At 38.0% G+C, this 23642-nt stretch overlaps 1 protein-coding gene across 2 annotated transcripts in view; it reads left to right on the top strand.

The window, feature by feature from the left end:
* The window catches only part of b3glcta (beta 3-glucosyltransferase a), a 58414-nt gene extending 36833 nt beyond the window's left edge, over nt 1-21581 (top strand). For both annotated transcript variants that reach the window (XM_069707283.1, XM_069707285.1), the window contains 11 exons: nt 172-248; nt 912-1023; nt 4532-4668; nt 4819-4882; nt 5807-5938; nt 8664-8733; nt 11374-11487; nt 18131-18230; nt 18692-18811; nt 19715-19859; nt 21031-21581. In XM_069707283.1, the coding sequence (XP_069563384.1) occupies nt 172-248; nt 912-1023; nt 4532-4668; nt 4819-4882; nt 5807-5938; nt 8664-8733; nt 11374-11487; nt 18131-18230; nt 18692-18811; nt 19715-19859; nt 21031-21198 (1239 nt within the window). In that variant the 3' untranslated portion in view covers nt 21199-21581. The remainder of the gene's footprint in view (nt 1-171; nt 249-911; nt 1024-4531; nt 4669-4818; nt 4883-5806; nt 5939-8663; nt 8734-11373; nt 11488-18130; nt 18231-18691; nt 18812-19714; nt 19860-21030) is intronic.
* Nucleotides 21582-23642: the final 2061 nt, after the last annotated feature.

Here is a 23642-nt window from a genome sequence, read left to right as displayed (position 1 = left end):
ATTGGCAAAGATAAAACTGTTGACCTTCCAGTTCCAGAACCGTCTTTTTAAAGACCAGCTTCACCCTCGGCTCCTTCATTGGAGGAAATCGTCTTTAAATGTCTTTAGCTTTGTACAGCACAGTGTACAGTTGATAAAAATTATATCTGGTCTGTGTGGTGTTTCTTTCAGAAACCACCGGTGGTTTTGCTTCTTCACAGTTTATCAGATAACGAGGGAGATTGGAGCATCCTTCCTCTGCTGCCTTAGTAAGTATCCTTGAGCTGTTAAGGTTGGACGATAATGTGATTAAGCAAAGATTTGCTTAACTCTATTTAAATGTTCATAATGCGGACAAAATATTTTCCTGCAGTTGGGATTTTGAAGGTTATATTTAGGTTCTGAGGACATTTTATTTGCCACGTTTGCTTGGAATCCATTACTAACACAATAACTGTGATTAATTGCTTCCCATTATGATGAATGCCTTCTTAATGTGTCTGTAACTGTGAGAATAAGCCTATAACTGCAGTTATTCAGTGCAGTGAACAGCATGATAATGACATTAGCTACAGTTGTCTGCATGCTTTGGCCTTCTTAAAAATCCAATATGTGTTCAGTGATTGTTTTGGGGAGATGGGTAATCACATCTGAATCTTTCCCCAGCAAAGATTTAGGACTCTAGAAGATAGAAATCCCAGAAAACCATGACATAGACACCCTTGCTGAAAGAAGTCTGTGTGCTTGTGATGTTTGGTGTCTTGCTTTCCTTCAGGGAAAACATTGCGACTGCCTTGATCTGACTGGGTCAGGATCCTCAGTTAGCTCCTCAGACTGTACTGAAATATCTGTGAATGGCAAAGTTCCTTTTATCCTCGTTTCATAATTTACCTCCAGTTTTGATAATTCTTTATATTTTTGTGTGTCCTCAGCTTATCCCAGTCCTTTGGGAAAAACTCATCCTGGATTGTATTTCTCGAGGAGGAAACAAATGTGAAGATGAATACCCTTGTCCAAGTCCTTGCAAAATTTGACGAGACCAAAGTAAGCATACAATGTGTCCTCTAAACGTCCATCTCACTCCCTTCCTCTCCCTCTCTTTGATGCTTTGTCTCTCTTTGCCAAATTCATCAGCGAGACCAAAGCCTCCTGTTTCCAGCTTAGTTGATCATCGCTTCAATTAAGAGCTACATTATGAGGTTGGCTCCAGCTCCTCTGCAGTAGCCAAGTTGCGTTGAGCTCCACCGGCTCATAGTTTAACCTGTCAGACATGTGACTCTAGTCTCAGTTGGAGACCTAATGTCCTTCCATTTATGAAATTATTTTTCTCCTATATGGGTCGGTCAAATATAAATATTGAATGAACCCTGCAGAAAATCATACATTGAAGTTGTCATGAAAATATTTATTTCTTAATCATGCTCAGCAAAATAGCTTCCTCCTTCAATAAATTGTTCATTTATGAATTTTTTAAATAATCCATAAAACTGAGATATTTTTATGGTTTGATAAGGAGATTCAGCAGGTTATTTTAATTGCCCTTTTATTGTCATGTTGGGCAATTTAGACCCTGCATGTTTTTTTTTGTACTATGGTAGAGATCGATTGCATTATTGTATGCATCATCCTTAAGAGGAGCAACGTCCCGATGACTTCATTCATTACAACACGTCCTAAAGCAAAGACTTCTCTCTATAGCCTATCAGCCCACACCAGAATTTGCAGGAACTGCAGAAGTCTCAGATTTAGTTTTTATATCCTTTCTGGAGTATTCATATTCTGCTTTCTAATAATTCTCATCATCAAAATTCTCATCGTAGTCAACCTGTTCAGAGCAACTTCTCAATCCTCCTCCAGCTTCTGATTGCTGCGGTTTACACCTCAAACATTTCTATGGACTTGAGTTTGTTTGCGAGGCCGGAGCAGTCTGGAAGCCTGCAGGTTCTGTACGCAAATGCAGTCCATAATTTAAGGACAGCCATAGGTGCTCTGGACCCACATCCAGTCTAACATCAGCATGCCTGTAAGAATCAGTAGGAGATATATCACTGAGGAACCCAAATGTCTAGAAATTACCCACACATATTTGAACATTTTGTTATTGTTAGAGCAAGATGGTGAACAATTATTTATTGTATTCGTTCCAAGAATAAGATTGACATGACGTATGCTAGATCCTGGTACATACACCATGCATACAATAAATTCCATAATGCTGTTTAATTCTTCTGATGCATCTCATGATGTTCCCAGGCATTTTCAGGACTCTCCGAATGTCCTGTTTCCTTTGACAATTTTTACAGTGTGGAGTTTTTGTTGTTCTGCAAAAGCACTTATGCTGTCACAACCACTAAGAGCATCACAAAGATCTACAAGGAGCTGAACAAGGTTGCTGCTGATGATGTACCTTGTGCGATTCAGAGTGCTTCATTTCTGATACAGAGGCCGTTCTATCTTCTTATCCCAGACAAAGGATCGTGACATCCGTATTCTCAGCCACAATAACTGGGTTTTGATGACGATTGCATACATTATATGCATGTACAACAGGAGCATAGTTAATGTGCCTGTACATGAGAAGATATCAGATTACAGATTGTGAATATCTGTCCGTCCTGCAGCTGTACCCGGTTCTTTGCTGACTTTCCCTGGTCCACGATGAATGTCATCAAGGCTCTTTACCTCTCTGAATTACTTAACAGCTTTTTCCAGTGCACAGCATTGCGTCCTGAGGCAATGTTCTTGCATTGAGTGCGACTTGGTGAACCTCGACTGCATCTCTCAGCATCCCTGATTGATGTTATCCAGTGCACATCAAACACCACATCTATCTGCTCTTAGTTTTCCCTTCGTGAGGGTTCAGCACAGCTGCTGTCCTGACTGTCTCATCAGCTCTCAACTCTGCATTTCGTCAGACTTTCTTTTGTCCTTTGAACCTTCAAATACGTGCTACGCTAGGCACAAAATACACCCATGATGTAGACCTCGTGCAGTTGACTTTCTTAGGGCTTCTCGAAGAGATTTTTCTGCAGAACTTTCTTCATAGTAAAGCTATGGCTGTGATATTTCCTGTGATACAATACTCATGGTGCGCTACCTTCAGGGAGGTCCCCAGCAAGATCAAGGATTGGGTCTGTAGCCTCCTATTTTGGCTGCTCTCAGTAATGTGTTCCCTAAATGTACATTTGTAGATGGCACGAAGTCAGAGTCATTTTCCGAGCAGTGTATTAATTAGTCCATCCTGGGAAACTCTGGCTGTGTTCCACTTGTTCTTTGTTCTACCATACTTTTCTACTCTGCGACATATATATCAACTGAAAATAAAAGAATGAAATATATCAAGAGGGAACTTTTGAAAATGTGATACTGAAATCTTAATGCTCAGTTGATAATAAAACAAACTCGGAGAATATATTCTCTTTATATTTTTGTCATTTATGCTTTATTCATGTTCTAGCCTATGCATGTGAAATACTATGTATGATTCAAACTTCACTATAGGTACATAATTAATTGGTACAAAAAGCTACTTTGCAAATCATGTAGGCCAAAACAATGATTGCCCCAAAGAATAGTTGAACCACTCCTTTAAAACAGTTATCATGTCTCAAAGTACTTGTATGGACCCTACAAACACACTGGTATCAAGGAGATTTTGACACCTCAGGTGATCCCAAATTCTGGCCTAGCATAGGTAGCTTACTATCACAGGTGTTACACCTTCATTTTAAAATTGTAACATCTAAAGGTTTCTCACAGAAACGAGTTGCCTCTTTCAGATTCACTTTAACCGATTAGTATGACAGTAACTAAGTGAAACATTTCTGATTTTAAGATTTATTGAAATATATAAGTCTAAAAAAGGGAAGGGATGTTTGGATAGGCAGCTGTAAACAACCCACAAATTCAAATATCTGTATTCAGATGCCAGTTTATTAGGTACCTTTAGCCAAATCTGGTATGTCTTATTGATATACTGTTAATGGTGTAAACAACACACTAGAAACACCTTGACCCAAACTACAGCCTCCACAGTCACCATAAAATGTAACACCTCTAAAACTGTAAACCTTATGGGGGAACTTTTACAACCTTTTATTAAGGTAGAGTTTACAGCAGGGGTTTAGAGGTGCTATGCTAAGCTAACTGGCTGTTGGGTGTACTGTGAAGATATGAGTGGCATAGATCTTCTTACCTAAATCTCCACCAGAAAAAAAAGATGAACATATTTCTCAAACTGTTGGAGGAATTTTCTTGAAATATCAGATTATTTTTACTCCAGATGTCAAGAATCAGAGCCTTTGTGGCTACAATATCTGGCATCTTTGAACTTTGTTCTATCAACAAATCCCATTATTTCCCCAACCAGTAAGAAACCTCATTAGAAAACAATTTAAAGATTTTCTGACAAGTGCAGTGTGAGAATTCCTAAATCGGGCCAGAAACCCAAGTGTTTCTTGAAATTTCACAGCATGTTCATGGTGGAAAAAGTCAACAAAAAAAAATTGTACTTTTACCATTTTGAAATGTGTCTCTTCAACTTATTTATCAGGATTGGTTTCTTGGTAAGCCTCTCCGTGATGAGGAGTCGACCATCATTCATCACTACGCCTTTGCAGAGAAACCCTCCATCTTTAAATATCCAGACTTTGCTGCTGCTTGGGCTCTAAGCATCCCCCTAGTTGTTCGGTGAGTATGTGCAGTAAGTATTTTTGTGTCTCTAAAACTGAGCTTTTTAGTTCATATCTTGCATTATTCATAAAGTTTGATTTACTCTGCATTTATTGTGTATTTCATTTGAAAATCTGTGATCTGTTTTTGTTTTTTTCTTTTTTTTAGGCTTGCAAACAAAGTGAGAGACGAGCCACTTAAGTCTGACTTCACTATCGACCTTAAACATGAGGTAAGACAATACGTACTTACCTTCTCCTTTTCTGTGTGGCTGCTGTTTTTCAGCCATTTTCTGAAGATTTTTGGTTTCTCACTCCAGCCAACTATTACTTATTTGCACATAAAAACCAAGGCATGAAATCCATCTAACCTTGAAGTGAAATCTCATTACTTTGGAGAATTGTCATTGTGCAGCATTGAGGCTCTTATTTATTTTTTTATCACTGAAATTCAGTGAGGGAGGCATGTCGGGATTTAGTTGAGGAAACATAACATCAGACTTATCAGGGTCTGTCTGGAAAAGGTGATTCAGTCTGAGATGATGCGAGTTCTTTCTTGGAGATTCAATTAAAATACAATGTAAAAAAAAATATAAAAAGAGGTTTCATACAGAAATAAAGAATCTGAAGCCTTTTAAAAACAATCATACATTTTATTTTTACAGATTATTGTGCTTTAAGGATCACTATGCATGTGAAACATTGCAGGAATCCTCCATGTCACTGTAGTTCACAGCTGATTTATTAGCTCCAGGCTGCAAGCCAGCAAAACATCACAGTTTACAGTTTCTGTCGTTTCTGGTTCTTTTGAGTAAGTTGCCACAATTCAGACGGCACTAATTATGCCATCCTCATTACATATTCCTTTACTGTAACGTCCCCATCTTCCCCCTGTAGAATACTTCGACTAAACCCCAGATTTTATTCTGCTCTTCAGAAATAAGTACAGTAATACTCGACAGCTCTCAGGTTCTATCCTCCTCTTTATCTCTTTTGCTGTTCATGTTAAATATTAAATATGCTCGGTGGAATTGTATTGTGAGATCAAAACTATTGTATTTGCCAGAAAGTAGCACACATCTTTTCAGTTTTTAATAAATCATTAATGTCTGAAAGATTGCATCCTGCATAAACTAGATCACTGTGTATTATTACAGGTTGCCTTGTATATCTGGGACAATGGGAAGGGTCCACATCTCACTGCTGTTCCTGAGCTGTGCACCGAGCCGGAGGACTCTCCTCGGGCAGGGCAGTGTGCAACCACTGTGAGCAAAGAGCCTCCACTGTGTGTGAGTATGTGCTCTGTTTTAGGATCAGTTTGATTGTCCTCAATTCCCATGAAATGGAACAAAATTGAATGACAACATAAAACAGAGGACAGTTTACTCTGAGATATTGGCAGTCCTGTGATCCTCTATGCTATTCGGCCTTCATCACTCATGCCCAAGACTTCGTGTAAGCAACTCCAACATTTCACAACAAAGTACGTCCTCATATGTTGTTGCTTTTATACGCCATTCAGTACAACACTGTGCATGAAACTAAGAGGACAGAAGTCTTGGGTTTGTTATGCCAAATTCAATTTTGTTGTCCTGCAAGAAAAAAAAAATTATCCCCCGTTGCTTAGCAACATCCTCTTGCATCATTTCCAGAGTTACATCAGACAGTTTATTCTGTCCTTTATTCTTTTATCTCAATATGTTGAAGTTGATCTATTTTGTTGTCAACTAATGCTACTTAGAAATAGGATTACAGACTCAAACATTCCTCTGCATTTCATCATATTTAGACCAAGAAAGGTTCTCAAGGCTGTAGTTTCTGTATCTGAGATGGAGCCTGTAAAGACAAAAACATTATGTTTGGGTCACACTGTATGTAAGGTCACTGCTTTCAATGTCAAGTAGACATTTTTACACAAGTTTAATCACGCTCGTGCATTGTGTGTTTCTTTTACTGTTACAACAATTTATTTTCTTGTCAGTGTGTTGAATCATAAGCCAGATTCCCCACAGGATAACTGACATATTGTTGACATTATGTTTGCTCAAGCTGAAAGAAGTTTGCTTTGTGAACTGTTGAGAAGGGTCAGCCATCCTTTAGCCTGCAGCATGTTGACCACACACACACACACACCATAAAATAATCAATAACGTTGGGAAGAAGGGATTGCTTTGCTTGGATGTGTATATGACTGTAGTTTTGTCAAGAACAGTTGAGGTGAGCTGAAATTTGGGATGCCAGAACTGTAGCTGGAAGTGTCCTAATTGAGATTTTTCATCCTCCCCTCCCAGTTTTGACAGCAAAAAAAATTCAATCTGATGTTTTTATTTGTTATTCAAATCACATGCTGCATGTGAATTTGTGGTGTTCAGTCTGGTACATGTTGGTTGCAGTCTGTCAGATTTATATTCATGCAGTTATTAGCTCCCTCTCTACGGAAATCACTGTCCTCATAAAACTGCATTAATTTGAACAGAAAACAGGACAACAGCTCACACAGCCAGTGGAGAAACATGAAGGTCACAGGTTTAATAAGTATTCAGGGAGAGGTTTCCATTCAGAGAAAACAGGAGAGGACGCTTGTAATCGGACAGTGTTTGAAACAGTTGCGAGACAAATTGCCAAATCAGGCCAGAGCAGCACTTAGCTGCAGTGTCAACAAAGAATCAAGAGTCTCAAGAGGCAGAGTCAAGGAGGCGAAGGACTGCAATCAACGTGGCAGCAAAACATGTCCTTTTTATTTTAGGCAATAAAACTCATTCTGGTGTGTTTCCTTTTTGCATGCCTGACATGTCCGGAACGGAGAATTGTGGAAATTATGATCATCCGTGAGGCAAGAAGTCTAAGGAGGAAACTGAAAGTGAGCACGGAGGCCCGTAATAAGAATGTATTTTTAGCCTTCTTGAGGTTTCTGGGATCGTAAGCCAACAAATCATCTGTGCTGAAACACCCAGACATGTAACATTTGGGTGAGATGCTGCCTCTGTGTTTGACAGTGCTGTAGATTAATCGCAGTGCGCCCTGGTGTTCTGTATGATCAACACATGTAGGTTTTAGTGCAATTTGTAAATACAATATGGACAATAAATTGCCGACAACCGGAATAATGGATTGGCTGTTACTTACCAAGCTAAAAAGTCAAACATTTGTCACTTCCAGATTCTTATCTGTGAAACTTGCATTTAGTTTTGGACGGTTGTTTGAAAGAAATTGTGACTTTTGGCTCCGCTGAGATTGTGATGAACATTTTTCTCTTATTTCTGGCATTTTATTGACTAAACGATAAAATTATACATTATTGTTTAAATCAGCTTTTTGTGGTTTCAGTGTGATGCTGAGGCTTGATAGTGGAAAAAAGAGATTGTTACAGTGCATAACTGTCTGTTTATATATTGAAAAAGTAATGGTTTGTTCAGCAGCTGATGATATATTTTCATTTGGCATTCATTTTTTTAATGCTCTCTGTCTGTTGTAGATTTAGTGAATCTTTTTGTGTGACTTGAGTACATGGGAAAAAAAATAAACATCTCCGCTTATTCCATTTTTGATTATATTTGGTAACAAAGCACAGTGAAGTTTCATTTTTTTGGTTTTATTCACTTTCCTTTCATTTTTCATACTTCTCCGGGTCACACGTTTCTGTTGTTTTTTCAGTTCCAAAGCCAAAGATGCCACAAACGTACATCCAGTAAAGCATTAAGTTCAGACTTTTTTTTTTTTTTTTTTTAACACACTGCCTGGTTATTAGATGTACAGTAGTTTTTTTTCTTCAATTTAAAAAGGAGAAGCAAAGACAACCAGAGGGCCAAATGACCTCAGACCATTTATGAAAATATCCAATTCTAATTTCACTTTGAAGATATCAACTCCCACTGATCATTAAGGCTCTTTGTGTAAAATAGCTGGAAAACTGAATTCAAACCATTTGACTGCATATAAAGTAGGCTCTGTTTTAATTGTATGTGGTTTGTTATGCGAGCAATTTTTGATTCATGTCTTCTATTTTCAACAAAGGGGGAGCCTGTAAACAAAGAAGATATATTTGTTGCTGTGAAAACATGTTGGAAGTTTCACAGTGAAAGAGGTGAGTTACACTTGTATTCAGAAAGATTTCCTTTTAAAAGTTTTTATCTCACTGCTTTCTCGTAATGGATTTGTTTTACCTTTGACATGTGTGACTGAATGAGCGCTTTTCCTTTACGTTATGATAACATCTTTTATTAAATTATTCCACTGTCAAGCCTGAAAGTATTTAATAGTGCTGACGGTAAAAAAAAAAAAGCTTGAAGTTCTTCATTCTGTGCCTCCTTTGATGCTGGAAATGCAGAATCATCCAACGATGCCACTTTTTGGCTTGCTCTGCCTGACATTAAGCCTTCTGCAGTAAATCTGCTTCTCTTTTACCCCAATAAAAGTGTCGCAGATTAAGTCGATAGATTAAATTGCAGACACATTTTAGAGTGATCAGGCAAATTATACAAAACATTTTAAGGGTGTCGCTCAAAAGAAATTTCACTTATTTCCTCAATTACCATTTCCTCGACTCCCCTTATCAGCTTCTAATGGAGAAAAGATGAACCTGAAAATTAGATTTATATATCAAAGGTTAGCTTACATCAATAAAGCAAGATACATGAAAGTGCTTCACATTTAATTCAACATGACTCTCAGGCTTTTTAATCTTTATCTGTTGTGAAAATTAACATGAATCTATTATCTATTATTAATCTATAGAGAATGAACAATCTTCAAACAACCTTCAAAACCTTTTTATTTTTTGGTCTGACTCTTTCATACTGCATCCGCCCTGAACTACCACAAAAAGAAATAGATATGCAGATATGCAGTTGAGTTTTTGTGGGTCTCTTTAGATTTTGCACATTTATTTTTCAGAGAAAAATCTAATTGTGGAAAATTTACCTTTGTCTCTGCTCTGGTGTGGTTTGGTTTCTTGATTATTATTTTTTTCTGTCAAATTACACCTAAAAAGCTCATTTTTCCAGCTCCTCAAAAAACAGAAAATAAAAAAAAATAAAACATGGATGTTACTCCAAAAAAACAAATTTTAAAACAATGTTTCACACAACTTCAATCCTTACATCACGGAAGATCTACAATCACCACAATTTTTCTAGATGGGCACCCCAGGGTAATGCCACCAATTTAGTGTCTTACATAAATGTGAAATATGGTCACATATGGTCTCCCCTTCTGGTCCTCAGATTTGGTGTTTAATAATGAACAGAAAAGAAGAAGAAGAAGAATTTTATCCTATAAGATATTTAAATTATTGAGGTTATAAATATACATACAAATATGTTTTGAGAGGTTTGACTACCATATTGTAATTAGTTCATTTTTTTAGTCCAAGACAATGTTTGTGCCAAATTAGAAGTAATTCCATAAATGGCGTTACTTCGATTTTGCATTGACAAGAATCGGACTGACGGATAAGACGGATGTGAGCTCATATTGAGCTTGACCTCTGACCTTTAATTTACCAAAATGTACTCACTTAAACCTTCAGGCCAAGTGAATCTTTGTGGCAGGCTTTCCTGACATATCCCAACCATATGACAACCAAAGATTAAGCAGTTCATTGCTGAGGCAGTGAAAATGTGTGACAAATTTGAAGTAATTCGCAGAAACACTGCTCAGTATTCAACACTATAATGCAAGAACAGAAGAGATGATTGTGAGTGTATTTCACTTTTGGTCGGACTGAATTGGTGACGCTAATCTTGCGTGTCCACTTTGAAACCATGGGGATAGTTTACATCTCCTGTGCTGTCAGGTCAAAGATGTGTGAAAAGAATCCACGTTTCACTTGTAGCTTCTTTGCTGCAACATCGACATTTGAAGCATTGTCTTCTGTTAATCAGTTTTATTTTCCAGGATTGTGAAAACAAAAGGATTCCTTCAAAGTCTTAACCACATACACTATTTTATATGAGTCTGAACCTGCTTGGTGGAGGCATAAAACCACGATGTGGTAACACTGGTTTGTTTTTGGTTCACTCTCTTAGTGTTAAATAAACCATTCAGATTCATGTTTGTTGATTTATGAAAGCTGAGCACAGCCTTGAGCTGCTGCCTCCAGATGTTTGGGTTTCATGTATTTCTCCCATCTCTCATAACCTCCCACCTCAACAACCCAAAAATGTTATTGACTGCTCTTTTTGTCTTTGTGTTATTCCCTTAGTGGATTGTCTTTTTGTGTTGCAATTACTGAACTATACAAAAATACAAAATGTTTTCTTGAGAAGAGAGAGATCCTAGGATTTATTGTTAAAATATAACTGCTGAAATTTAAGACTATTTTACACGTTATGATTTAAAAGTTTCATGATTTACTTTGGTATAACTAATGTTATACTAATATACAAGACTCATAAAATATTTAGTGCCAAAGATTCAACTTATCCAAGCATAGCATCTGCACATATCTGGTTTTGAAACAAGGTGGGAGGATTAAAGAGAACATAGCATTTCATCTCATCTCTTTGAATTATATCTGTTTTTCCGCACCTCTGCTGATGACTCACTGGTTTTTAATAACATAGTTTACCCTAAGCGTAGAGAAACATCTGAAGAACCATGTCTTGCAATAAATATGAGACCATCATTTGGTCTGGGAACAAGTATATATTGCACACAAGAAGAGGTTTGCTTGTTGTGAAACTTATTGAACACTGTATTGATTTTTTTTTCCCCTTTCCTCCAGTTCCAGTGATAAAGAAGACCTGGGAAAAGGATGCCTTATTTTTAGAGTACTACAGTGACCATGCTGATCCTTCGATACCAACCATTAATTTAGGAGTGCCTAATACTGAAAGAGGTAAAGTCTCCTTCTGCAGCCTGAATGCCTTTTCCTCAGTTGTGCCAACAGATACAGTTACTGGCCTTGGGTAATGGTGCAGGGTCAGCTGAATAAAGGCACATTAAAAATGAGCTGGCAAACTAAGGTTGAAAGTTCCACAACCCAACACCTCGTGAAGGGGATGAAATTCAAACCTAATTTTGCAGGAGAAATGGAACTTAAAAGCGTAGTAGTACAACATTTTGTCTCTGAAACTTTGTTTACAGTACCTCACAGATTAGGCCACTGGAAGACTTTTTAAAATCTATCGCCTGCTCTCAATTTTTTTTTTTTTTCTTAAAATATGTTTGCGGTAAAAAAATATATATATATCTGTTCCTTCTGTTTGATCTTGAATTTATGAAGCTTCTCTCTGACCAAGAGCTACAACCTGCACATTTACTCATCGCAAGTTTTTCCAATATCTCCTGCTGATTTCCACCTGCCGGCTGTCTGTATTCAATGACTAAAATGTTTGCTCCACATATTTGTTTTAGGAGCTGGCAATCACCGCTGTAGTAGCTTTAACCACAACATAGTGATATTTTGAACTAACTGTTGTGTCAGTCTGTGGCTTACCAAATCTTATTGCTTGACTAACTGTTGTTTAAAAGAATATAAGATTATTTGGGGGCATAAGTTTACATTCTATAAATTCCAATATGGTAGGTTGTATATTGGATTCTCTCTTCTTAAATTGAAATTTTTGAGTAAGGTTAAATTTTGGAGGACAATCAGCTGTCTAGCCGAATTCCCAAGTATCTATAATGCTGTCACGTATCAGTTAGATCTCCTTTTAAAGTATGGAGCATTAATTATTTACGCTCTTGTGAAATGCACACGTTTTGTTGTTTTGAAACTTAGAAACTGAGAACGTTGGATAACAAACAGGGATGTTTACATGTTCAAAAGCAGCTTGTATTTTGAAGGTCAGGAACCAATGGCATACAAGGTAGTATCACCAACATAAAAGTTACATGAAAGTACTGTGTTAAGTCGGAAAATAAATGTATCTACTGAATGATTATCAGTGGGCCAAATATTCATCCTTGAGGAACACCTTTTATCAACTGTCTAGAAACATGATTTGAAACCCTCAGCAACAGTTCAAACATTATCATTGTGTTTAACATGTTGTCATATGTGTGCTAATATGCAGATGCCGAATATGTGCACGTAGGATTGTATCATACAGTACGGAAAAATTTCTGCATTTACACAAAAGTAAGGTGAAATAAATTATAAAATACTTCGGCAGGTGTTCGGCAGTTAACAACCTCTGGCTGCACCTAATAACAAAGCCCAAAGGTAACTCCCTCTGGTTCCCTCTGTAACAGACATGATTGACTGTGAGGAGACCCTGGGACACACCGCGATTTCAATGCAAGGAAAATACATCCTCAGCTGCTCTGTAAGCTTTGTGATCCCTCAGGAGAAGCGTTAACCTAACAATATCCTCCAGCTCCTCCCTCAGGAGAAGCTGGAGGATGTTGTTGAGTTAAACGACGCAGAGCTGGCCTGTTTCCACCAACAGTCTGAACCAGATACGAAAGAGATGCATGGGTGAATATTTAAATTGTTGCTTCACCATACCTCCTTGCTGAAATGCAATTTAGTGCGCACAGAAGTGATGGTTATCATTTGGCATAATCAGCTATTCATCACATTTCCCTGCTTATAAGTTTGGTTTAATGTCAGCTTTTGCTTCAGGCAAAATCTTGAGTGTCCTGTCTCGTCATTTCTGAATGAACTCATCAGAAAGGTCTATTTCTGCAGTCATGGCTGTCTAGACTTTCTGACAAGATATCTTGGCCTTTTTATGTATTGTCCTGCCTGGTTTACAAATACATATAACGTATCACTGTATAGTGTAATGATGGAACCAGGACAGAACATAGCATGATTCACAGACAATATGTCATGAGCCAACTCTTAGGAACTGTATAGACTGCATAATGTATAATAGTCAGAAACAAGCACAAAGTTACCTTGACCAGAAGAAGGCTCTGCGCAATCCAGGATGGTTTGTAAGGACAGTGCAAACTGTCTGCTGCAGTGCCTGTCTGCCTGCTCGAGGCGGGAGCTGTTTGGGCGAAAATTATTCCACCGTCTGATGCCTGTCGGCACAAAATGGCACCTAAGACCTCTCATGTTGCACCTTAATAGGATGATGCATCGGCTGTAGCCATTTTCAGTCCAGTGTAGCATGAGGAAAAGTTGTTGTTCAAAGATGTGTGGTTTTAGTCTCCAGCCTCCCCTTAGTTTTGTCTCCAGGCAGCTGAGCGCTTTAACAAGGACGCCATTTGCAACCTCTTTCCATGGAGGCAGCGAAGAATGCAACCGCCACTGGCTACTTTGCTGTTATATGTGGACCAGTCTGTTGCGGAGCTGAACCTCCTCAAGAATAAAAAGGCAACCTTTTCTTGTTATGAGTCCAGTTTGTTGTTGATATGTAACCCCTGTACTTGCCTCATCTCCACCTCCGTGTTGTGGATAGTGACTTGTTTCACCCACTTCTCTCTGACAAATCCACGACCTGCTCTTTGCTTTTCTGACACTGAGCTACATATTATTATTCTGCACTAACTGTTGATGCGCTCAGACTTTATATATATTCACACCAGAATAATTGTTTTTTTCAGTTTGTATCTTTAAATCAAATGTTTACCATTAAATGTGAACTGCCAAACCCATATCTGGCTTTCGGTCACACTCACAGCTGAAATACATTTGCCTCTGATGGTTAAAAAAAATCTGTTTCATCAAGTCCATCCAAAATAATGAGCACTATAATCCCTACCCAAACTGATCTGCAGCTTGTTACTTTTCTTTTGCATGTTGGACAAGAGCCTCAAACATACTGCGTGTGCAGTTCATATTATTACATCATCTACCATGTCAGCCTGACTTCACTGTTGCATCTCACTATAATGGAGTCATAACTGCAGAACGTCTTGAGATGTCACAACTACTATACATTTGGAGGTGTGATGTGTGAAGAGTTAAGAGGAAGGTGACAGTGCAGTCTCCTGTGCCACCACAGTGCCACTCTGCAGCTAATAAATGCATTTCAAATGTGCAGCTCTTAGCTCCGTTTCACTGAAAGCTCCCTTCTTGAAATGCTTAGGCTAAAACTGCATTGATTTTAGAAACATTAGAATCCCAAATAAATTATTGAACAAAGTGCGACCTGATTAATGTGACTGCTTAGACTTAATTTAAAGTGGAGAAAAATTCATACTGTGTACGAACAGTTTTACAAGTCTTGATGAATTTACTAATAGAGCCCCTTGGTTTAAATGAGGAAATGGTTGCTCTTTGTTTACCTGTTCTGCTTTTCTCATTACCTTATCGACTGCCTGGTTTTAATCCAGTTTGTGCTATTTAATATATTGAAAGATATTTCTAATGTCCATCTGCATTTACACACATAACTGGCACAGAATATTAGAAACATATATCACCAGTCAAGAGCAACAAGATCGCACGTATGAAAACAATCAAAAAATTCAGAGACAATCAGAAGCCGTCTTGGACCTTTTTGATTTCCTCAGTAGACTAAAATATGGTCATGTCAAAAAAAGTAAGGTTTTGTGTCTATATAAACTCTTAATTGGCAAGAAACCTTACATATTGCTGTTCAGATAAATGGTGTTAGATTACAGCAAATTGGATGAGGTTGGTAACAATAAATTGAAACAAATGATGAGCGAGATATATGAGTGAGAATGAGTTTAGTTATTGATAAATCTAAGATTTAAGTTCCATGTTATAAATAGCAAGAAAAGCATCAACTGCTCATATTTGAGAAGATGTTATTTTTACTTCAAAAATCCATTAATCAACAAACTGTTCCAGCTCTTGCACACTGGCTAAAAGTTAATTAACTGGGTCACTAATTGCAATGCCATCATTCTCTAAGTGCTGCTTAGTGTAGTGGACCTGTACCTAAAGGTTTGTTAAGTGGTCATCTGCTCATTGTCACTAAGCAAAGCCGCATAAATTATTTTACATTTTTAAATGATGTTCGTCATGATATTTATTTTCGCTCAATATGACACATCCTGGGGTCAGCCAGAAATTATATGTGCTCTCATTCACAGTTTACATGCTGCTAAGCTGACAGGCTTTCAACTTCAAGTTAAAGTTCTCTTCTCAAACCTGGGCTTTTGCATAAATTGACACATTAGCTAACCAATTGTTGACATTTGGTGTGATTTACCTTTTTATTTACCGCCTTGTTCAAGTAAAAGTCATTGCTATGCTTCTCTCAAGTAGGAAATTATGTTGGTATTTTTTTCTGCCTCCTTCCCTTTAATTTTGTTTTCCACTGCATGCCAGTATATATTTTTTTTTTTGAATACTTTTGGGAGGCAACAATCTATTGTTGGCAGCAATCCGCAGTCCATCATCAAGGCAGGGGGGATCTTTTCTGCTTTGGTAAACAGCCAGATGATGAAGCTAGTGTCAGTGCATAATGTCAGTCAAACAGAGCTCCTAATAGAATTTACATTCTGGAGTATTTGTGATGGATTGGATTTGTAGAGTGATCTGAGTTTGATGTCTATGGAAATATGTGACCTGCGTTAAACCGAACAACAGACAAAGATATTATACAGAAGCTTAAAAAAGAAATATGCAATGAATGGAGTCTTTTGCATAGGGGTGTAAAGCAACAGGCTTTTTACATGATTGGGGTCAAATGAGAAATACAAGATTTATCGGTCTTTCAATGACAGATACCCACATGATCGAGGTAAACACGATTTATTTCTATTGCTTTTGTTTACATCTTTCTACTCAATGGCATCAAGGTTTATGCTAATGGTGCCAAGAGCATCCTCAGAGTTAATGAAGTCATCATGCATCAATATGTCAGAAATCTGTTTTCATCATTTGTCTGTGCCCTCAGAGCTAAATCATATTACCATATCATGTATCTACATGTGAACCAAGGAAAATGAAATACAGCATCAGCAAACACACCCATCAAGTTGGTAGACAGAATTATTCTGGAGGCTTGAAACATGCTTTGACCAAGATGAAGGATGTCTGGCTTATCACGCTACTGTCTGTCCATAGATACAAAGAAATGTGAGATCCGATGAAAATACATCCTTACACTGCATGTGTTTTGAAAACTCAAATAAACTCAACAGTCATAGGTTAAAAATGTAGATAGTCTGAGCAAGTGAGGCAAAGCATGATGCAAGACCTTGAAATTGGAAAGTCGCACAGGAACTTTATCAAGTAAATATTATTCATATTTGAGTGTGTTGTACCTCCAACGTGTCAAAGAACAAATCCCCAAAGAATAAAAAGCCACTTCTGAGGCCCAAGAGGAACTTTCCAAAGTATTATGTTCAAATATAATGAAGACGTAGTGGTTTTCTCTTTTGTGTGGACATTTTAATGATGAATACTGCATGAAACATCAGAAAAGAAACTACTGTATCTTTCCAGACCTCTGAAAATCACTAATCCTTCAACTGGAACTGAGATTATCAAGTTGTCTCAAGATCAGTCTCTTAAAGTGAATTTTTGGATTTCATTCCTGTCAGCAGTTCAAGGTGTCCTTTTTTTATTCTATATTCAGATCCTCTGAAAAAACACCTTGGGTGCCTTATAAATAAAACAGTAGGGCCTCAGTATTCTTTGTGATGCTTGCCACCAGGGATTTCCATGTCTCAGCTCTCAGTCCTGATGGTGTGCAGATATTTGGATTCTGATGGGTATATTTCTTTGGTTTAAGTGTATTTGTTGTGTGCTACCACATCACTTTTTGTTTTCAGGAGTTGGCAGAACATTTTGTTCCATCTGGCCATCATGTCAAACATGCCAGAGTGTAAGTTTGTTCTCACTGGCCCGTCTTGTCAAACATACCTTATTATTTCTTTGAGATGTCAGAATGTCGACTTTGGGTTTGTTTCTTCTCACAGAAGACACATCTTTGAAATTGAAAAAGCCAAAGAGGATTTTATTTAATGTGGTTCAATTCAAATCTCCCTCTTAAAGTAAATCATTTTTAAGCAACGGCCTTTTAATCATGAGGTCACTTGTTTGATCTCTGCAGCGGCTAAGAAACGGATTTGTGCGCCTGCAGCCACATGTGCATTTAAGGTCTCCTTGAACAGAATGGAGATGTGCTGCCTGTTCACACTGATGTTACAGAAGACTGTCAAGTTAATGCCGAAATAGAAATGAGATGCACATACAAAGTAGTGCACCCTTGTGAAAGTTTGGCCACATAGTCCAACCTATTTTTAGTGGCTCCAATCAAGAGAAATAAAGTATAAGTAACTTGTTTGTTGTAATTATTAGAGCTTGAAAATAAAGTCTTATGTCCCAGCTTAAGTTAAATACTGCTGTTTCTGTAATTATAAGTTGTGACTGTTGTCTACCCTCCTTGTCAAGTCCTTTAGTCTTAAGAGGATCAGTGACTGTAATTTATGTTGCTGTTGTCCGGTGTGTGTATGCAGGCGTGTGTGCATGTAAATAACTGCTTATCAATGTGTTTTTCTTCCTAACGGGGTCATTTATCTTTGTAAACCAGAATACAGCACTTGGTCAATATTTGATTAAGGTGTAGTGCTTACTTGATTGCAATTTTTTTTATGTGCAGGCCACTGCGGGAAAACATTCGCCATCCTTCAAAGATTTCGAAGTAGCGCTGTCCCAAACACCAAGTGGCTCCTTGTTGTGGACGATGACACTCTTATCAGGTATATATTTTTTTTGATCCGAAAGCATTTTTGAACATGGTCCCTTTCTCCTTTTTTCCACTGGGATGCAGTGGGTTTTTTTGTTTAAATGTCATGCTTTCATTTAGCTCAAGGTTCATCTGACATTTATTCATACATTTTTCTAACAAATTCGGTCGCAGCCATGAAAAGGTGAAACACTTGCAACAAATTCTCTTTGGGAAAATTTGTTCTCGGGATATCACCCACCTGTTGAGCATCTAAAAAAAGCACTGCATAAATTCACTTCCAGCTGGTTTTACATTTTATGAGGCTGCCCCTTCACTCGAAACCCTCTGGATGTGTAACAGTGCCTGTGGGAGAGCAGCTATGTCAGACTTTAAATGAACAGTTTCGAACGTGTGTAGGCGCAGACATTTGTGTATGATGATGATGATGATGATGATGATGGTGTCATTGGTTTTAATCTGTTCTTTTTGCAGCCTCCCCAGACTGCAAGTCTTGCTGAGCTGTTACGACCCGTCTGAACCGGTGTGTCTCGGGGAGAGGTATGGCTATGGCTTGAGCCAAGGCGGCTATAGTTACATCACAGGAGGCGGAGGGTGAGTTTCTCACCTCTAATGCATCTGGGAATAACGATGGAAGATACAGAGGCAGCAGAGGAACTATAAAGTGTGTAATGAGAAACCTGTAATCTGAAATTTACAGATAAACTATTTCAATTCAGCTGAAAAGTGTGCTGCTCCCCTGAGGGAAATTTGGTCTGCAGGGTGCCTTACAGTAAGAGTACTCACTAAAAATATGGAATAAATCACTAAATGTAGTCAAGAAACAGTCATCGCTGAAAAAAAAAAGACAAGACAGGAAGTCGATGCTTCACCCATATAACACTTCACACTTCACCCATATAAGATGACTGGGTTGCTGTGAGAAAAAATGCAATTCATTGTCCAGCAGCATACCTCTTTAAAGTGGACAAAAGCATAAGTGACATGTCAGCCGTCAAAGTTTACTTATGACATTTCTACAATGCAGATTTCACACATTTGTCTGTCCTCCCGATAAATCTGGAATCGAGCATGAGCTGTGAGAAAATCTATTTAGGGACACTTCAGTTGCTGTGACACTTTACAACACCACATCTGCCAGTTTTCTGAAAGTGATATCTCCCTACAAACTGTTTTGAGTGGCAATGAGTGATTTTTCTGGCAGCTAAGGATTACATTTTTTGTGTGTAATTGGTTCAAAAAGGTATCCCATCATTGTTGTGCAGAACCACTTCACGGAAAGAGAAAAAAGAAAAAAAAAATCTTCTCAGCTCAATATGTTGGTTCATTATTCTGTTGCCATTTTACTGAATCTGCTCAACAGAAAGGATAGCTGGAAAAAACAAAATTAACATTTTCTTGTCATTTCTAACATCTGATCATTTACAGTGCCGCTGTATCGGCTTTGCTCTGTGTCTATGTTTTACATATCTGATGTATGTTCATGTGCTGCTGCAGTATGGTGTTCAGCAGGGAGGCTGTGGTCCAGCTTCTTAACAGTGGCTGCAAGTGCTACAGCAACGATGCACCAGATGACATGGTGCTGGGAATGTGCCTCCATGCTCTCGGACTTCCCATCACACACAGTCCCCTCTTCCACCAGGTTGTATTCACAGTCTTACAATGCATTCATTGTGTCTCTGTCTCCATTTTCTTTTACCTACAGTGAGAATGATATATTTGTTTTGTTTTAAGGCTCCAGTATGTGTTCATGTGTAGAGGAGATTTTTGCACAAAGATGCCTTTAATATGTCTTTAAAGGAATAAACGGTGCAAAGAAAGTAGGATTTATTTGCATGTTTTAGAGACTCGTCATCCAGAGACAGATTTAGACTACCATCTTTTGGTAGTCAACAACACAACTGGCTGACACCCACATCGGTGTTTCAGTTTTTCTGGCAGAATAAACCTTTACTTATGCTGCAATTAAGTCCTATCATAGATTCTGTAATTTCAAGCAGATGAGTGTGAAAACCATGCAAACAAAGTCCATGTGGCGTCACCAAACTCCATGTAAGAATAACAGTTGGTGTTTTTCTCTGTACATTTTTTGACTTTTCATTGTAGGGAAAGCACAGGTGCTACAAATACAAGTAATGAGCAGTTTGTACTGTACAGGACGCTCAAACCAAAGCTGTCAAATTAAATTCAACTATCATTCATTTTGTTATTTATACCTTTGCTTCTCCTACTCTCGTCTTTGTAATTTGCTCCATTTGAAAACAAACAGAGAAGAGTTAGTAAGATGTCAATGGACCTGTTAAAGGCGTGTCTGTGCACACCATGAGTGTTGCTGCGTTCAAATGGGGTCGTATTTACCGTATACACGAGGAGAGTCCATAAGAACAGCCGCTTCATGTGGTATTCACAACGTCAGTACTCAAAATTTTCTAAAGCGTTGAGTTCACGAGTTGTGACGTGTTTGCTGACGTTTATAAAAATGGAAGCCATGGAAGTTTCTTTTTCGTAGGATGTTGAGATTTATTACAATATATTAATATTGTAATAATTTGTAGTCATGTAGAGTTTGTCTTCATAACTTCGATAATAGCTTACATCAGAGGAAAAAGTCATCTTCCCATGTTATAACCATGAGTTCACGAGTTCCATTTGAACGCAGCGTGTGTAAAGGGTACCTTGAATAAGACAAGTTTCAGTTTCTCTGTTTACAACATAAACTTTCATGCCATCACTCTTGCTCTTTGCTGCACTTGCGCACCGACTCCTGTGACTGCTTCTAAATATAAATTACTGTACTTAATCTTATCTTCCAGGCACGCCCAGAGGACTATGCCAGAGACTTCTTAGCTCACCAGGTGCCCATCTCTTTCCATAAACACTGGAACATCGACCCCGTTGCTGTTTTCAACAAATGGCTTAAGGATGACTTAAAGGCAAAGACTTCAGAAGAACTCAACAAGAGCGCTAAGACAGAGTTATAATGATTTGGAGCACACGGCTAGCCTGTATGAATATGTACGTATGTATAGTGTGTGTATCTACTGTGTGTGCGTGCGTGTGCCATGTCATGGAAATATTATATCCACAGATGTAAAAGTTTTTGCAATGTTGATGTTGAACTGTTATGAAGAAGGACCATGCGAGCGTGTGTCTTGATGACTGAGTTGCATGCTGCGGTTGCTGTTAATTTGGGAAATATGAACATATGTGAATATTTATATCCATATGAATAATCAAAATCTTAGAGCCGCATAACTTTTTCTCTGTGAGATAGTGTATATTTTAAAAATTACCACTAATGCTGTACGATGTGCTCTATTTTGTCATAAAAGTATAAATATTTGAAAATATTTTGATTTTTTTATTTCATTGGAGAACTATGACAGGATTTAGTTTAATCCAGTAATGAATAAATAATGAAGCTGTTAAAGGTTAATTGAGGCTAAGATGGTGAAACTACATTCTCAACAGACTGTTTGGTGCAGCTGCAAAGCGCCATTAAAGCTTTGTAAAGCTTGCTGAAAGGTTTGTAATTACTCCTAAAATGTGCTGAATATGTAGTTTCTAAAAAGGTTCTACTGGTGCACAGGCATATAAACGCCTTACCTATACTTTAAACTCACTTTAACACCCTCATTACATTTTTTGCCCAAACCATCTGTTTCTCAAGGATCACTATGACATCAAACAGCCCTTGGCACAAAAAGCAGGGGCATGATTTAATGGATATACCGGTGCTTTCTTGTAAAACATTACCTGATACCCTGAAGTATGAGGCAGAAATAGTTTTGTCAACATCAATATTCATTTCCACTTTTTTCTCTGTCTCAGGTAATTGGCAGGCTCAATAATTTGCTGACCATTATTAAAGGTCTTTCTTTTAAAAGACCTTCAGCCTCAGTTGAAGAATTGAACATTTCTTCTTTTGGCTGTGTGCCAACTTGAAAATTTAATTACCAGCTGCAATGCTTCATTCTCAGAAAACTGGGAGCGACTGTTGCCTCCTAAGGATCACAACATATTTAGAAAAACCTGAGAATTATTAAAGGCTTAATATTAATTAACCTCAACTAATGAAAGTTTGAAATGTTAGTAAAAGAAAACCCATTGTCTCTGAAATGCACAATGTAAAATAAGACTTTGTCAGCATTCTCTGTCCTGCACAGGAGGCTGGTGGGAGTTCAGGGGAAGTTTAATAGCTTCAGGCTTTTGAAGCAGTGTAATGACTCAAGCAGACATCCCCCTAACACACCTATGAATTGTAACATATTTGCAGGAAACAAATGAAATTCCTGGTGGGACCCACCCACACATGGAGTGATGAGTGGTGGTATACAGCTCTTTGGGCTCAGGGTAATCCTCGGAGTAATTCAAGAGAGCAACAACATCCTATAGTCAGATTGAACTTTGCCTGATTCTGAATTTTACTCTTTAGTCTTTGTAAAAAAAAAAACCAAACAGAAGATGAATGTTTCACTCGAATTCCTCTAAATAGCATTCCGGCTTGGCTTGTTCAGCAAAGAGTGAGTTGTAAATAGGATTGTAAAAATACTGAGGTTATGAAAAAAAATGATCAGACATTAAAAAGAACAAAAGTGTGTATTTTTTGTTTTTCATGTTTGACTTTTATTTCTAAAGTTTGATTATATTTACTAAAGCCTATGTGAAGGTATAAATGCGGTTTCAGGGTCCCTCCGCTCTGCCAAGTCGAAAGCTCTCAAGCAGAGACACTGACTTCTTTACTTATATTTTATTTTGTTGGTTTAAAGATATGGAAACATATCAGACACCTTGAGTTACTTTGAACTGTAAACTCCCCTGCAGAGAAATTCAATTTTTTTTACTGGAAAAGACAGCATGACTTCAGTGTCCTCAGCGGTCGTACACTCTACAAAGTTACATCCAAACCTTGCATCAGCTATGAAACTATGAGTGGGTTAAGATGGGAGTAGCAGCAAAAGGATGGCACTTGATTCCTCCCTTTAAAGCAGTTCATTGTGCAAAGAGTTCAGCCTATCATTATATTTTACTGTCTTCCCATTCCTTTGGAAGTGAATATTTGAATTCACGTGGCAATTCAGGGTCTTCATGAAGCTTTTTTTGGCGGGCATTTTATGAGCCATGAAGCTTTCTGGATGGAGAGCAGTTGGTGGTTGTTGAGCTTTCTGTCTGAGCTGTTTGAACATGAGTGCGTTCTCCTCTGAGGATTCATTGTGACCAGCAGGGCCTCCAAAGTGGAGCGGATGACAAGAGCTGTTTGCAGTCTGTCATCTCAAATCTCTGTCACAGTCGTTTCAGCTGAGGCTTTTGTTGTCACTCTTTCTCACTTGTTGCCAGTCGATTATTTTTGTTTACCCCTTCAGAGGAACAATAGTATGATAGATTATTCGGGCCACATTAATGAAAAAAAAAAAACAAGAGGAGG

Source organism: Brachyistius frenatus, unplaced genomic scaffold (assembly GCF_029030835.1).
Source record: "Brachyistius frenatus isolate BFR_SWC_R1_liver_20210118 unplaced genomic scaffold, ASM2903083v1 Contig_68, whole genome shotgun sequence".
Taxonomy (NCBI): Eukaryota; Metazoa; Chordata; class Actinopteri; family Embiotocidae; genus Brachyistius; species Brachyistius frenatus.
This window is presented reverse-complemented; position numbering and strand designations above follow the sequence as displayed.